The sequence below is a fragment of the Notamacropus eugenii genome, chromosome 1 (genome assembly GCF_028372415.1).
Source record: "Notamacropus eugenii isolate mMacEug1 chromosome 1, mMacEug1.pri_v2, whole genome shotgun sequence".
Classification (NCBI taxonomy): Eukaryota; Metazoa; Chordata; class Mammalia; order Diprotodontia; family Macropodidae; genus Notamacropus; species Notamacropus eugenii.
The window spans coordinates 561,161,662-561,176,296 of NC_092872.1; the positions used below are offsets into that span (position 1 = coordinate 561,161,662).

General features: G+C 38.3%; 1 protein-coding gene across 1 annotated transcript in view; it reads left to right on the forward strand.

Moving 5' to 3' along the window:
- Positions 1-14,635, forward strand: part of MYT1L (myelin transcription factor 1 like) — a 301,089-nt gene that overhangs the window by 210,698 nt on the left and 75,756 nt on the right. Inside the window, exon 15 of the mRNA XM_072634320.1 lies at positions 3,118-3,180. Coding sequence (XP_072490421.1) covers positions 3,118-3,180 — 63 coding nt within the window. The remainder of the gene's footprint in view (positions 1-3,117; positions 3,181-14,635) is intronic.

Here is a 14,635-nt window from a genome sequence, read left to right on the forward strand (position 1 = left end):
AAATGATAATCCCTGCATTGCATTATATTACAAACCCCTGTAAAGAGCAGTGGGCAAATCCAGTGAATATTTCTGAAGATCTTTTTACTCAGATTAAAATGAATAGATTTTCAATAAGTATTTTAATTTGGGAGAATTAAAGGGAATATTTTAGAAAATTAGTGTCAAATATAAATGACTAGTTGCTAAGAAACAGTTCCCCCCTTTTAGTAAATTCTCAGAACAAAACTTTTATAAGGTCACAGTTTCTTATGAGGAACGATGACTTGTATTAGTTTCAGCTTCTCCTCTGCTGACTGCCATGTGTTTGTAGGTAATTACCCACTTGGGAGAGCAACCCACATCTGTGGAGGCTGTGCTTATACCCTTAAACAAATATAGGTAGTGAGAGGGGGAATGACCAGTTGAATTCTACCAAATAAATTATTTTGAAAATAGGCTGCTAAGCCTTTCTGTTTGCAAAATCTGTGTGTTTGTGTGTACGTGTTATGTGTACCAATCCTTAGGTGAGTGTTCGAACTCTAGTCTTTTATGCCCATTTTAAAATATCCTCTCGCCAATGTGCATATTACCATTTTTTGAAAATCCCTGTTTGCTTCTTCCTGTTCCCTGTTTTTATTTTTGATCACTCTTAACCTTTTCTCCACTTGATATAAAAATGTATTAATATGAAACCCATTTCTCATTTGCCTATTACTGGCTTCCAGAAAGACTGCCTGGGGAAATCATTTCCACTCAGCTGTTCATTACCCTCACTCAGGGGACTGGCCCTTAACTAAGCTCAAGTCTTCAAGATGATATGACAAGTATCCTGTGAGATCTAAGAGTACATTCCCTTGCTTGAGACTGAACATGACTTAGAGGGTTTAAAATTACAACAGGCTTTCACACATCCCTGTGTCAAAACATGGCATTTGTGTAACTTAAATTGGTCTGCGTTTCATTTTACTTTCTATTTCTTTCGCTGAAAGTTACCCTCTCATCTTGAGAAATTAGGTTCCTAGCTATCAACGCCTCAAGCTGTTACTTCTCCTGGCTTGTTCAGTATTTGCGATCGTGTGCCTTTCTCTTCAGAAAGTCAATACAGACCTCTCATGATCTGCATAAAAATAATTAAAGAATTTTAAACCAGCCAAGTAAAACTACATGTATAGGTATACATATATATACACACATACATATACATGTATGTGTGCTTCCTTTTGTAATAAAAGTGCACATGCTCCGCAGGTGACGTGGCTAGGGAATGTGCTAAGCTACAATTTCACCACTAGGTGGTGGTATTATTGTTTAGTGTCATCGCCATTTAGGGTCAGAAGTGAAACTAGAGAAAAATACCATGTTTTGCCCAATACCTGGTCTCTAGATGTTTCATGGTGTGTGGTGAGACTGTTGTATTGATAATTGACTGTCAGTGAGACAGTCTGTAAATCATTAGATTACTCATGGCAGCGATAAAAAAACAAACAAACCAAAAACCCAAGAACACTTGGTCTCAGACTTTTGGTTGCTCACTCAAAAGGTGTCATCATTTGTATGGGAGAGTATGCTCTAAATATTTTTTTTAGATGACAAACGTTATGATAAAGTAGCTTGGTTAAATGTTTTAGCCAAAGGTGAAATTACAAACCATTTGGGTGGACACAACAGGTCAATCAGAAAAACAAAACCAGCTAAATTCAATTAAATTATATTCAACAAGCATTTACTAAGGCCTCACTATGTGCGGGGTACTACAGTAAGCCTGGCAATACATAGACAAAAAACAACAACAACAACAAAAACCAAAACCCAGTCCTACACACAAAGAACTTAACATTCGACTGCTTAAGCTAGTTAATCACTCAGTAAACAAGCATTTATTAAAACATGGGCTAAGTTCTAGGGTTCAAAGAAAGGCAAAAACAGAAAGAGTCTTTGCTTCCAAAGAACATACATTCTAATGGTGGAGATAACATGTAACTAATTAGATATAACAATATACAGAATATTTGGAAGGTAATCCAAAAGGTAGTTCTTCAAATCCCACCATGTAGAGGGTGGGATTTGAACTGAGTCTTAAAGTAAGGCAAGGTAACTGAGAGAGGGCAGAGAATTGTAGGCTTTAGTGAGAAGCTGTGCAAAAGGCACAGCCTGGGAATTGGAATGCCATGTTCAAGGAACTAGAAGTCAAATTGGTCTATGTCAACAGAGATGGACTAAGAGAAGATAAATTTTTGTTGCTTCAGTCTCTGTTGGAACCTAAGTCACAGAACGCCTTAGGGCCTCTTGTGTTGGTTTTCATGGTAACCAAATGTTAGATTAAGTAAAACTAGATTCCTTTATAATACTGGAGATTAGGGATAAGAGTAACACCTGCTTTACAAGCTATTATGTGAGGCTTTTAATGTAAATGGCCACATTGTTGCTAAATCAGAGTCAAGGTCTGACCTGTGGCATGTCCAATTTTGCATAGAGACAAGCCCTATTAGAACAACATCCTATTAAATTAAAAAGACTATGGCATGATTAGTATCTGTGGATTTCTTCAGTTGGAATCCCCCAGTATGGAAACTCCCTCCACACATCTGGATGGAGATCTGTAACTCCTTTGTAATAGACTGACTTATAGTCTTAGTGAGTTGACACTAAGATATTATAGAACTAGTACCAATCAGAGGCCGAACTTGAACCAGGTCCTGACTCCAAGTCTTGCCCTTTCTTCCCTATGCCCCACTGCTAATGAAAGTGTCTATGAGAGAATTTGACTACATTTGGGGCTTTCATTTGTCGTTGTTCAAAATCAAGTAGCTTGATGACCTAAGAGAAGTGAAGTTGTTCTGTGCTCAGGGAGCGCAGAGAGCTACAGAATGCTCTCTCCTGTAATTCCTGTTTGGAACTGTGATGGCATCCTGGGAGGAGGAATTTAACCCAAGGTTTGTACTTGGACATTATACTTCATTTTTATTGAGTTAGCCTTCAGACTTTAGTTCAATCAGGTATTGTCTCTACAGAGATAGGTGAGACATTAGTAGAGACAGGTCCTTGAGCAAGGAAGGTGCTTTTTTTAGAACGTAATTGTTTGAACATTTTTATTTTTTTCCAAGTAAATGATGCCATTTACACTTTTAATTATAGGTGTCCTACCCCCGGCTGTGATGGCTCTGGACATATTACTGGCAATTATGCTTCTCATCGAAGGTATGTAAAATGATGCTCATTCTTTTCTTGAAATATATTGTGTATTAATGAGTGGGATATCAGCAGAACATAATGCATGCCTAGGAAGCCTACTAATCAGGCTCTTTATACTCGGATATACTCAGTCTGATATCAGTGAGAGAATTTTACTGTAGAAGATGTAGGCTGGCTTGGGAAATATGCCCACTGTCACATAGCTAGCAGCCCCTGGCATGGCAGTTCCTTGAGATGGAGTTTTCTCAAGCAGTCCCAAACGTCACCTAAAATAAGCTTTGCCTTGAACTTAGCAAGGCTGAGGGAGAAGGAAAGAAGTCTTCCCTCAGCTTGAAATAGTCTAAGAAAAGCCAAAAAACCAGTCTGCACTCTAGGACTCATATGCTATCACCCCTACTAATCATTGCCATTGAGAGGCAGACGCATTCTTTTAGACATTGATATTTTTACCACAGAACTGAATGGTTTGTGTGAGCAGGGATCAACAGAAGTTATAATTACATTATAATTTAGCAATAAAAACTTTATGCATGGTACTGCAAATATATACATATGCATACATATACACATTCCTTACATATGTGTATATGTATGTACACATACATATAAATACATATATTGTTTGAAACATGCTCTGCCTGGTAAAACTATTTGATCATGAAGTATATGAAATTTTATACTGGCAGTAATTTTTTTTTAAAAAACCCTTTGACACACTGTCAACAATAGTGAATCAATTTCAACTGTTGCTAGAAAATGTGCACCTAGTTCTTGCCCTGGATTAATATGGCCTGTGCAATTATAATGATCATAGAGGTAAGTGAGAGTCAGTCAGTAAACATTTATGAGTAGCCACGTATGGGCCAGGCACTGTGCTAAGCACTGGGGATACAGAAAGAGTCAAAAGAAAATCCTTGCCCTCAAAACGCTCACCGTCTAATAGAGGAGACAACAGGAAAGTATGTATAAATAAGCTATGTGAAGGAAAAATAAAAAAACAATTAAAAAGAACAAATGCATCAGAACTAAGAGAATTGGAAAAGCCTTCCTGTGGAAGATGATATTTTAATGGGAACTTGGCAGAAGCTAGGGAATTCAAGAGGGAAAGAAGAGGAGGGAAAGCACTTTGGACATAGGAGAAGCCAGAGAAAATGCTTAGAGTGGAGAGATCAGGTGTTTTGTTCAAGGAACAATAAGGAAGCCAGTGTCCCTGGTAGGAAAGAAGACTGGAAAGTGTGTGTGTGTGTGTGTGTGTGTGTGTGTGTGTGTGTGTGTGTGTGTGTGTGTGTGTGTGTGTGTGTGTGTGTGTGTAATGTATAAGTTACGAAGGACTTTGAATACCAAATAGGATTTTTTATATTTCATCCTGGAGGGGAAAGGAAACATTCAGGTTTATTGAGTGAAAGGTGACATGGATTGACCTGTTCTTTAGAAAAATCACTTTGGTTACTGAAGGGAGAATGGATTGCATCAGTGAGGGACTTGAGGCAGATTGAAATAAGGTGGGGGCGGGGAACCTGAGGCCTAGAGGCCACATGTGGCCTCTTAGGTCCCACATGACCTTTTCACTGAGTCCAAGTTTCATAGAACAAATCCTTTTTTAAGGGGATTTGTTCTGTGAAGTTTGGATTCAGTCAAAGGGCTGCATTTGAGGATTTAGAGAGCCACATGTGGCCTTGGGACCGCAGGTTCCCCATTCCTGAGATGAGGGAATTCCTTTAAGACCTAGTCTTTGCCCAAGGAAATAACACTTTTATTAATATAAGGCTATATGTAATAGACCCTGATGTTTATATGAGAAACATAAATTCTGATGCCAAACAGTTGTTTCTTGTTCATACGCATGGATATAAATGGATTTGGTTGCATGTGATAGCTAGCAGCTCCTTGTGGGATTCCAGGTATATATTCAAAATGGTCAAATTCTTCATAAACCTGTGGTTCTTTCTCTCTTGAGAACTCTGGATTGAAAAGCAAGCACAGTAAGAATAGATATGCAATTCCAATTTGAAAATAAAATAGAGGAAGAAAAATTAAAGGGATCCAAGAGTAAATTGCCTTTTCTTAAGTCATAGCCTACCTACTAATTATGGGTGTCCCCCACCGAGGACCTCTTCTGGTTCCACTTCACTTTTCCCTGTAGAGAAGAGCCAGCTAGGTGGCACAGTAAACAGAGCACCATGACAATAAGCAGGAAGACCCAAATTCAGAGCCTGCCTCGGATGCTTACAGCTGAGTGACTGACTCTGCAAAGGTTACTTAATCTCTGTATGCCTCAAAATAGAGAAAGGAAATAAGGATCTATTAAGTGACTACAATGTATCAAGCACTATGTGAAATGTTATATAAATATTATCTCCTTTGCTCCTTGCCACAACCCTGGGAAGTAAGTGCTATTATCTCCATTTTACACTTATGGAAACTAAGGTGTTTCCTGGTGATCTCATTGGCTCTCATGAGGTCAATTTTCATCTCTCTGCAGATGATTCCCTGATCTATTCATCTAATCCCAGTCTCCCTTATGAGCTACAATTAAGCATCACCTACTGCCTTTGAGACATCATGAACTCTTTGTCTTTCTGGGTATCTCAAACTATACATAGCCCAGTGAGAGTTCAGTAAAGGCTTTTGGCAAAGACTAAAGGGACGCTGAAATGTGTCTGCAGACACAAAATAGACATTCCCCACTCTAGGAAAGGTCTCAGATTCGAATACTCAGTTGTATATGAAGAAACTAACAAGACCATGAACCTGATTGTCCTGGCACATACAGATCTCTTCCCTTTGACCCTAGTTACTCATTTATGTGTGAGTTTCAAAGGAGCTGGGAAGCAGAAATGACTAAATTTCACTAATCACCCGAAGGCAAGGTGGAGTGGTGACTTCTGAACCAGAAAGAAGAGGCAATACCTCTCCCATCTCCCATCTCTTACCTGGCCATAACAAATAACCTCTGAACCCCAGCTCTAGCCTCTCCTTTTTCACAACTCTTCTGATTCTGAAATGTCAGCTTTTGCTGAAACCTTATGGGGTACTCCTTATAAATACAAAACCGATCTCCTTATCCACCCACTCCACTCCTAAGTCCACTCCTTTTCCCAACTTCCCAGGTACTACCATCCTCCCAGTCACTCACCGCACATATATAATCTGTTGCCAAATATTATCATTTCTGTCATCACAACATTTCTTCCTTCTTGTCACTCACACCAACACCACTCTTGCACAGGCCCTCATCACATCTCCCCTGGACTGTTGCAATAGCCTTCTTATTGGTCTCTCTGTCTTTAATCCCTCCTCTTCAAGCCATCCCCCATTCAGCTGCCAAAGTGGACTTCTTAGAGTATAAATCTGAAAACATCCCCACCACAAATTATTCCTGTGGTTCTTTGCTATCTCCAGGATCAATACCTCTATTTGGTATTTAAAACTCTTCACTATCTGGCTCTTTTCAGTCTTTCTAGTCTTCTTCATCCTCTCCTGGACACACACTGGACAGTTCACTGGTCTACTTGCTATTCCTCACACATGACACTCCCTCTCTTGTCCCCCTGTATCAACTGTCATGCCTGGAATGCTCTTTCTCTTCCCTTTACCTAAGTTTTCCTGGTTTCCTTCAAGACTCAACTTAAATCTTACTTTTTTGGGAGGTTTTATCTTCATCTGCTAGCATCTTAACCTCTTGAAATTTCTTTTTATCCATTGCATATATATATATATGTGTGTGTATGTGTGTGTGTGTATGTGTGTATATATATATATATACATATATATATATCTTGAATGAATATAGTTATTTTCATGTTGTCCCTAGTTAGAACATACACCTTGAGGACAGGAACTGTTTTTGTCTTTTCTTTGTATCCCAGGTCTTACCACAATACCCAGTAGATATTAAGTGTATAATAAGTATTATTATTATTAATATACACATATATTTATATATTTAATGTTTATATATTTTTAATATATATTAATACTTGCCATGAAGTTTTTTTTAATATTTCCAGTACTCATAGAATATTCTCATATTAATATTATAACATTTACATAGTTTATAAGGTTTGCAAAGCACTTTACAAATATTATCTCATATTATTTTCATGACCACCCTGGGAAGTAGGTGATATTATTATTATTTTCATTTGACAGATGAAGAAACTGAAGCAGTCAGAAATTAAGTGAGTTGCCCAGGGTCATACAGCTAGTAAATGTCTGAGGATGGATTTGAACTTAGGTATTCCTATCTCCAGGTCCAGTACTCTATCCAGTATACCACCTATCTGTCTCTAGTACTCTTGGTATGCTTATTGAGTAACTTTGTTGTCCAGGCAATACGAACAGCTTGAAGACAAGGTGAGAATAGCACTGGCTCTTTGTTTGGGCTTGCTTGGACTGCCCTCGTGAACTAGAATTAAGTGGCTAGAGTAGTATGGAAACCACTTAACTTTGGTTACATCAAATTTGGTCACATTCGATTGTGCGATTCTCAAGAACAAGGATTGTTTTTTGCCTTTCTTTGTATCCCCTGCAATTAACACAGAGCCTGGCACATAGTTGGCATTTAATAAATGCACGTTGACTGGCACAATTTTGATTGAAGGTTCAGTTAAAAACTGAGATTTTTTTTTCTTTTTTACCACAGAGACACCCATTATCAGAAATTGTACCATGTCAGTTGATTTTAAAGTTTAAGTTAAAAAAATGCACTTAGGACAGTATGGTCCAGAAAAGCATTGTTGGCATTTATAATGGTTAATCATACCAACTGCTACATTAGACCAGGTCAGTCTGAACACTAAGTTAGCAGTATTTGTCTGGATTATGTTTTCCATGGGGTTAATGTATAGAAAGAAAAAATATACACACATAGACATATATGTGTGTGATATATGTAATTTTGTGTGTTGTATATGACTATATGTGTATATATGCACACATTGCCATTGGAGAGCATTTGTTGGGAAGCTTCTATTGTATACATATTTGTATATTTTATGAATGCATTTCTTAATATGTGTAAGTATTTAATGTGTAAGCTCCAGTTTTTATTCTATAGTCAAATAGGCTGCAGTTCCAGGGTACCTTAGAACCCCAAGAGATTAGTGGGCTTTTCTTCTCTACTGCCATTTGCTTAAGCTACCCAGCTGTGTTCCCTCCATTGTGAGGAGCCTGTTACTAGAATCCCAGTCTTATTTAACCACTTAACATCAATTAGACTTTACAAAGATACAGCGAAAAGAAATAAAAAAAAAAACCATCCCCTTCAACAACTGAGGATATAACTTCCCCTAGAATATCTCAGTGGTGTTGGGGTATGAGGGGAACGGGGGAGAAGATTAGACCCATAACAATTCAATTCCTACATACCACTGGCCCAACCAAGTTCATGTCTGGATGTGGCTTGCCCACCAGATGAATCCTTTTGCTGGACTGGGATTCTAAAGGTAATTTCCAAAAATCGCTTCTTGCTGCTTCTTGGATTCCTGTGGCTCCCTCTCTTAACCTTTGAAACTCTCAAGGTCAGAGACACTCCTTCCTTCAACCAAAATGGAAATGAACAAATGAAAAGGCTAAGGACCAAGGCTTGTTTCTCAGAGCCACTGACCCCACAGAGGAAAAAACTCCAAAGACCTTTTTCTGTACGTCATAGTCTCTAACCAGATGCTGTGAGTGGAGTCACCAAATGCAGTGAAGAGAGTGAATGAGGCCAAGAAAAGGTAGCCGAAGCTGAGATGCCTTTTTAAATTCTCCATAGACAATCAAAGAGCTTCATCTCAACCATGTGATTAGCAGACGAGAACAAGTTACTGAATGTTAAGTATGCTCCATGGTCTCTCCAAGACACTTCTCTTACACATCATAATGACCCTCCAGGAAGCAGGCCTCCCAGCTTCTCCATGTGGGGAAGTCCCAACATTCAAGCAAGCTGATGGAGTCTGTGTTTGCAGTTGACTCCCATTAAGTGTATGTTTGTTTTTATTGATGTGTGCCTATTTAATTTCTATTGTTATGTTAAATTAATTGATATATTTTGTTTTGATACCATACTCTAATAACATCCAAACTCCCTTCTAAAAATGACATTTCCTATTAATAGTTTACCATTAGCAGATAGGAAGATCATGACCATTATTAACTCTGAGAGCACGGTACCAACACTAGCCACTGCATTTAATCAGTTTTACACCGATGATACATTATAAATTATGACATTATATACATTATAAATGTATGATAAGAGCAACATGATCGCCTGCCATCATGTTAAGGCAACTGCTTCAGAAGAAATTTAGACATTTAGTTAGAAGTAAGAAGTGAATAGTATTCTAAGCTACTTAATCTTCATTGTGATTTAATTTGGAGACTAAATATTATCTTGAAATAACAAACTGTATCTTATAAAATCAACTTTTTGAAAGGTACAAACTTTATTCACAGCCTTAAAAGACTGATTTTTCCATTGTATTAATTTATTGGTTTACTTGGAATCATATTTTCACCCATCCACTTAGAATGTTAGGTGTTAGTGTAAATTTGTTAAATTTTATTTAAGTAATTTAAGCTTAGCAGGAGTTCAATACTAAGGAAAACATGCTACTAGCATGAGTCTAAGAAGCTTAAAAATGAATTTGGATTGATTTTGGTTAGGCTGCTATGGTTAGGAACTTTTGCATATCAAAAGATAGGTGACAGCTTTAAAAACTCATAGTAAGGATTACTCTTGAAAAGAGTAAACCCAAATATAGACAAAAGCAAATGGTATTTAGTATGTATAGAATCTGTCTCAGGTGTCTGAGGGCCAGGGTCCTATCCTATGGAGAGAGAACTGAGTTTGCAGTCTGGGAGACCCCCATTCCACGCCTGCTTCTGACACATACTGCCTGAACAATTTGGGCAAGTGATTTCACTTAGTGATTCCACAACTCTATAATAGTATAAGCTATCAAATATTTTGCATTGGTAGAGGGAATTTTCTCACTAGAAGTTCCCTAAAATAATAAAAGTTATAGAGACAAGTAAGTGCCTACCCGTACTGGTAGAAGGAATTTCTTTAATGAGGACGATAATGAAATCACAGGTCTAGCTTCTGTCCCTACTTAGCATTTTGCCAATTCCTTTTTGGCAGGCAGAGTTACTTTGATGTGCTAACTAACACCTTTTGATGGCTAATAATTCAGTATTTCTGTGGACCCCTGATTTCCTCAGTGGACGTTTCTTTCAAAACCCATTCTGCAGTGATTCTTGCTATAAATTAATTGGATGGAACTAAGTCTTTACCCTAGAGGACCAAAATTTTGAGGGAACTGGCAGCATAAAAACAGCTGAACTGAGCTTCTAGTTAATGAGAATGATTAGTTAAAATAAAAAACTACTAGGTGACATTCTTCCTCTCCATTAGGTTACACCCCAAGTGAACCATCCTTGGCTCAGCTCCATCTTGCTCTCCATCTCCTTCACCCCATTTCAACAATTAAATTTACCTTAAAAAGTTGATTTGATGATGTATTTCAGTGCTGCTTCCACAGAGCATGTTTTGTGTCCCTTTTGTGTCCCTAAGTGCCAAATTACTAATTATACTTGTGATCATGTCCTCCCAAAAATCCCCTGAGAAAGAATCTCCCTCACTTGCTTGGTGCCTTCCCCTGGCTCTCTAATTGTTCTGGGTACTAACTAGTCCATACCCAACGTAGCTCATCGGTTATGCCTTGCCCTCTCCACATGACCAGTCTTCCTCCCTTTCTGATTCTATAATTATTCCATGATATCTTTTACTTCTTGAGTGGAAAGAATTGAGAGAATAGGATGTAGTTTATTTCTATCCACTCTCCATTTCTCCATGCCTTTTGGATCACCTGAAATTTGGATTCCTCAAAGATTGAGGCATTTTATGACTCACAGCCATATGGAATCAGCTGAATTTCCATTTCTCAATTTCCCTACTTTTGTGGATTCTGAACTCCAGCCTTACATCCTTAACATCATCCTAGATCCCTCACTCTTCCTCATTCTACCTAGCCAATCAATGGCTAAATAGTCTTGTTCTACCTTTACAACATCTTTCCCATTCATCCCCTTATCCTTATTCACACAGGCATCATCCTCATTCTTGCATGGATTATTATAGTAATCTCTTAATTGATATCCTTACCCCAAGTTTCTTGCCTGAACAATCGATCACATTTACCAGTGAAATCAAGCTCAGATAAAAATAGGGGACACTAAACTGTACACAAAGATCCTAATGGAACATATATCATCTTAGTTTTGATCATAGCTAATGTTTATACATTACTATTGCCATACACCAGACAGTGTGTTACTTTACAATTATTATCTCATTTTATCCTTACAAGAACCCTGGGAGGTAGATGTTATTATTATCCATCTTTTACAGATGAGGAAACTATGCCAAGCAGAGACTGAGTAACTTTCCTGAGACTGGATTTGAACTCAGTCCTGTCTCTAAATCTAGCATTGTACACACTGAGTCACTTAGCTGCCTTCATGCTGCCTCTGCATCATGGTGTTGTTTTCCTTACCAGTTTTATTCTCCTGCTGTCAGGAGTAAGATATGAAGTTAAAGGATCTATTGAATACAAACACCAAACTGGTAAAAGGAAAATCTTTACTAGGGAAGTGATGATTAATATTGAAGTTTTAAAGTTATGCCATTAATTGAAGTGAGTGGTATTAGAGCACAGAGGCTTTCGGATAGCTTCCTGATCTGTCTTGACAGTTATGCTATGGTCTTAGAGCAAAACACAGGCCCTTCCACAGGCCCTTCCACAGGCCTTAAAGATGTCATCTAAACCATTGACCAGATCAAACTTACTTTCTAAAATCCATACAAGCCTCTCCAGTGAAACAACTTGCATGACTCAAATACAAATTCCTTATTACTGTTTAAGAAGTATAGCATTAGGAATGCTGGGTTTGGAGGCAAATAATGTGAATTGGATCCCCATTTCTGCTACATATTGTATGTGACCATGGAAAAGTTTGCAAGCTTCAGTTTCCTCCAATGTAAAATGAGATGGGACTACATTACCTTCAAGAGCCCTCTAAACGTATTAACTAAGCCCTCTTCTTTTTCTGTTCTTTGTAAAGGAGAGAACGTTTCCTAAACAAGAATAGTAATAATACCTATAATTTCATCATTATTGGTAACCATCCAGTGAGGATGTTTCCTTTACCATTGCAGGTTGGCACCTGCTCTGCTCTTCATAGCTTTAAAGCGTTGCTTAAAACCCTGAAATTACATGACTTACCTAAGGTCACACAGCCAGTGGAATCAGTCTGTACTTGAGCCCACATCTTCCTTGCTCTGAGGCCAGCCCACTATCTGCTGTGCTCAGCTACTATAAGAAAGACTATGCATCTTTCATTGTCTATTGTTTTCTGTCAGTCTTCCTTTTCCCAGCCTAAATAATCCTAGTTTCTTTCGTTTTTTCTTAGAGGGTATATCCGTCCCTCCTATTATGAGCTGTCGATAAATTTACCACATTATTCCATCGTTGTTGAACATATTACAGTAAGTGTACTTTCTCCAGGTATGAGCTGAGGAGAGACTTACCATTTTATCTCAGTCTCCTTAACATCTATCACAATGCTAAATATTTTTTGCATTAAGATACCTCCCCATTTGTGTTTACCACTTGCCTTTTTTAAACAGGAGCATTTACAACAAGTAATATCTGTTCCCATAAAGAAGTTGTTACTCTGATAAACAAGTGTTACTTCAATTTTCAAATCAAGTTTGTATTCTCTCCCAGATTATTGTCCTAATTCACTCCCACTAGGCTACCCTTATAACATTGGAGAGTATTTGGTTGCATTCAGCCCAACAACCACTTCTGTATGCAAGACACTGTGCCAAGTTCTGGAACTATAAACAGAAAACCAGAGTGGTCCTTGTCCTCAAGAAACTTATACAGCTATCCTCTCCACATCACAAACTTTACTCATTGTAATTTAGGTATATCTCAGGATAGCATAAGAAATTAAATGGGAATTTAGGAGAAGTTTTGTTGAAGCTGCAGATGACATGTGAAGGCCAGCAGATGACACATAAAAGGTTAAGAAACTCAAAAATGCACAAAATATATGCATAGTATTATATAATATGAACATATTTTATCTTTTAATACCATAATAATTTAGACTTCTCAGATCTGAAAAAAGAGCCAAAAATTTTCACATAGATTTTCTAGGTCATGGGGGTGCCACACCTCTAACCCCCATCGTGTGGAAGGGATAACTGTGTTTTACTAGTAGGGACATGGCATATACTCATGTCAATAAATAGAAATTATGTGAAAAGTAACAGAAAATAATTTTGAGAGCAAGAGAGTTCTAATAAGGGGAAATGTGTAAAAAAAAAAAAGCATCGTGTAGTATGAGTTGTCACCTAAAGTGAGTTTTTTATGGAGACTTGGATAGATAAGAAGTACATTCTCAGTATGGGAGACAGCTCTTACAAAGGCTGAGGTCAGAGATGGAATGTCATGTACGACAAAGTTTTAGTGGAAAAGAAAATGTCAGAAGAGAAGCAGGATGCAATAAGACTGGAAAAGCCTAGGTGAACTAGATTATGGAGGGCATTAAATGCCAGGCTAAAGAGTTTTCATTTTCTGTTAGGGCTTTGATTTTGAGAGGGAAGGGTTATAATATGGTCAGTTGTGTTTTAGGAATATTAGTTTGGCAGATGTGTGGAGGATGATTAGAGGGTAGGGGTTGATGACTGAAGCACTATCCCTCTTCCCTAAAAAGCTTATTCCCTAGAGGATGTGGGGCCATCTCCAGTCACCTGATCATGCCTTACCACTGGACCCAGATGGCTCAGGAGGAGAGACTGAAGCTGGTGACTTTGCACAGCCCTAACTCACTTAAATCTAATTCACTTGCAAGCCATGATATTACCTTCCTGATGTCATGGTCCTCTTCGAGAATGAAGGACAAACAATCAACAGTCTGTGAGTAGTAGTAGCTGCCCCACTGGGGACCCAACTAGCCAGTTCCATTTGGACAGTGCCTCCTTTCCTCCATCTTTCCTTTCCTTCCCTCCCTCTCTCTATCCATCCCTCGTGTGCACATAGGGAATCATAGTCTTACTTGTGGGTGCTCTTCCCAAAGGAATATAAATTTTGACCACTGAAACCTCACACAATATCTTAGAATTTACTGGCTGGATTTCCTTTTTAAGGACTATGCCTTAAACCAGGATCATGCTGATTCTCATTGACTGGCCATCAACAGGTCCCAGCTCAAACCTCATTGGTCATTATTAGGTGTCTGATGGCTCAGAATGAGTGTAAATAGCACTTTTTCCTGTTTTGACCAGAAACCCTGATGGTCTTCCCCTCCCAGATTGATTTTTTTAAACTAATTTAAAGAGGCCATTCTTTGCCTCATTTCTTACCTAGCCTTCATCGCTAAATGGGCATTGCTTCAGACAAAC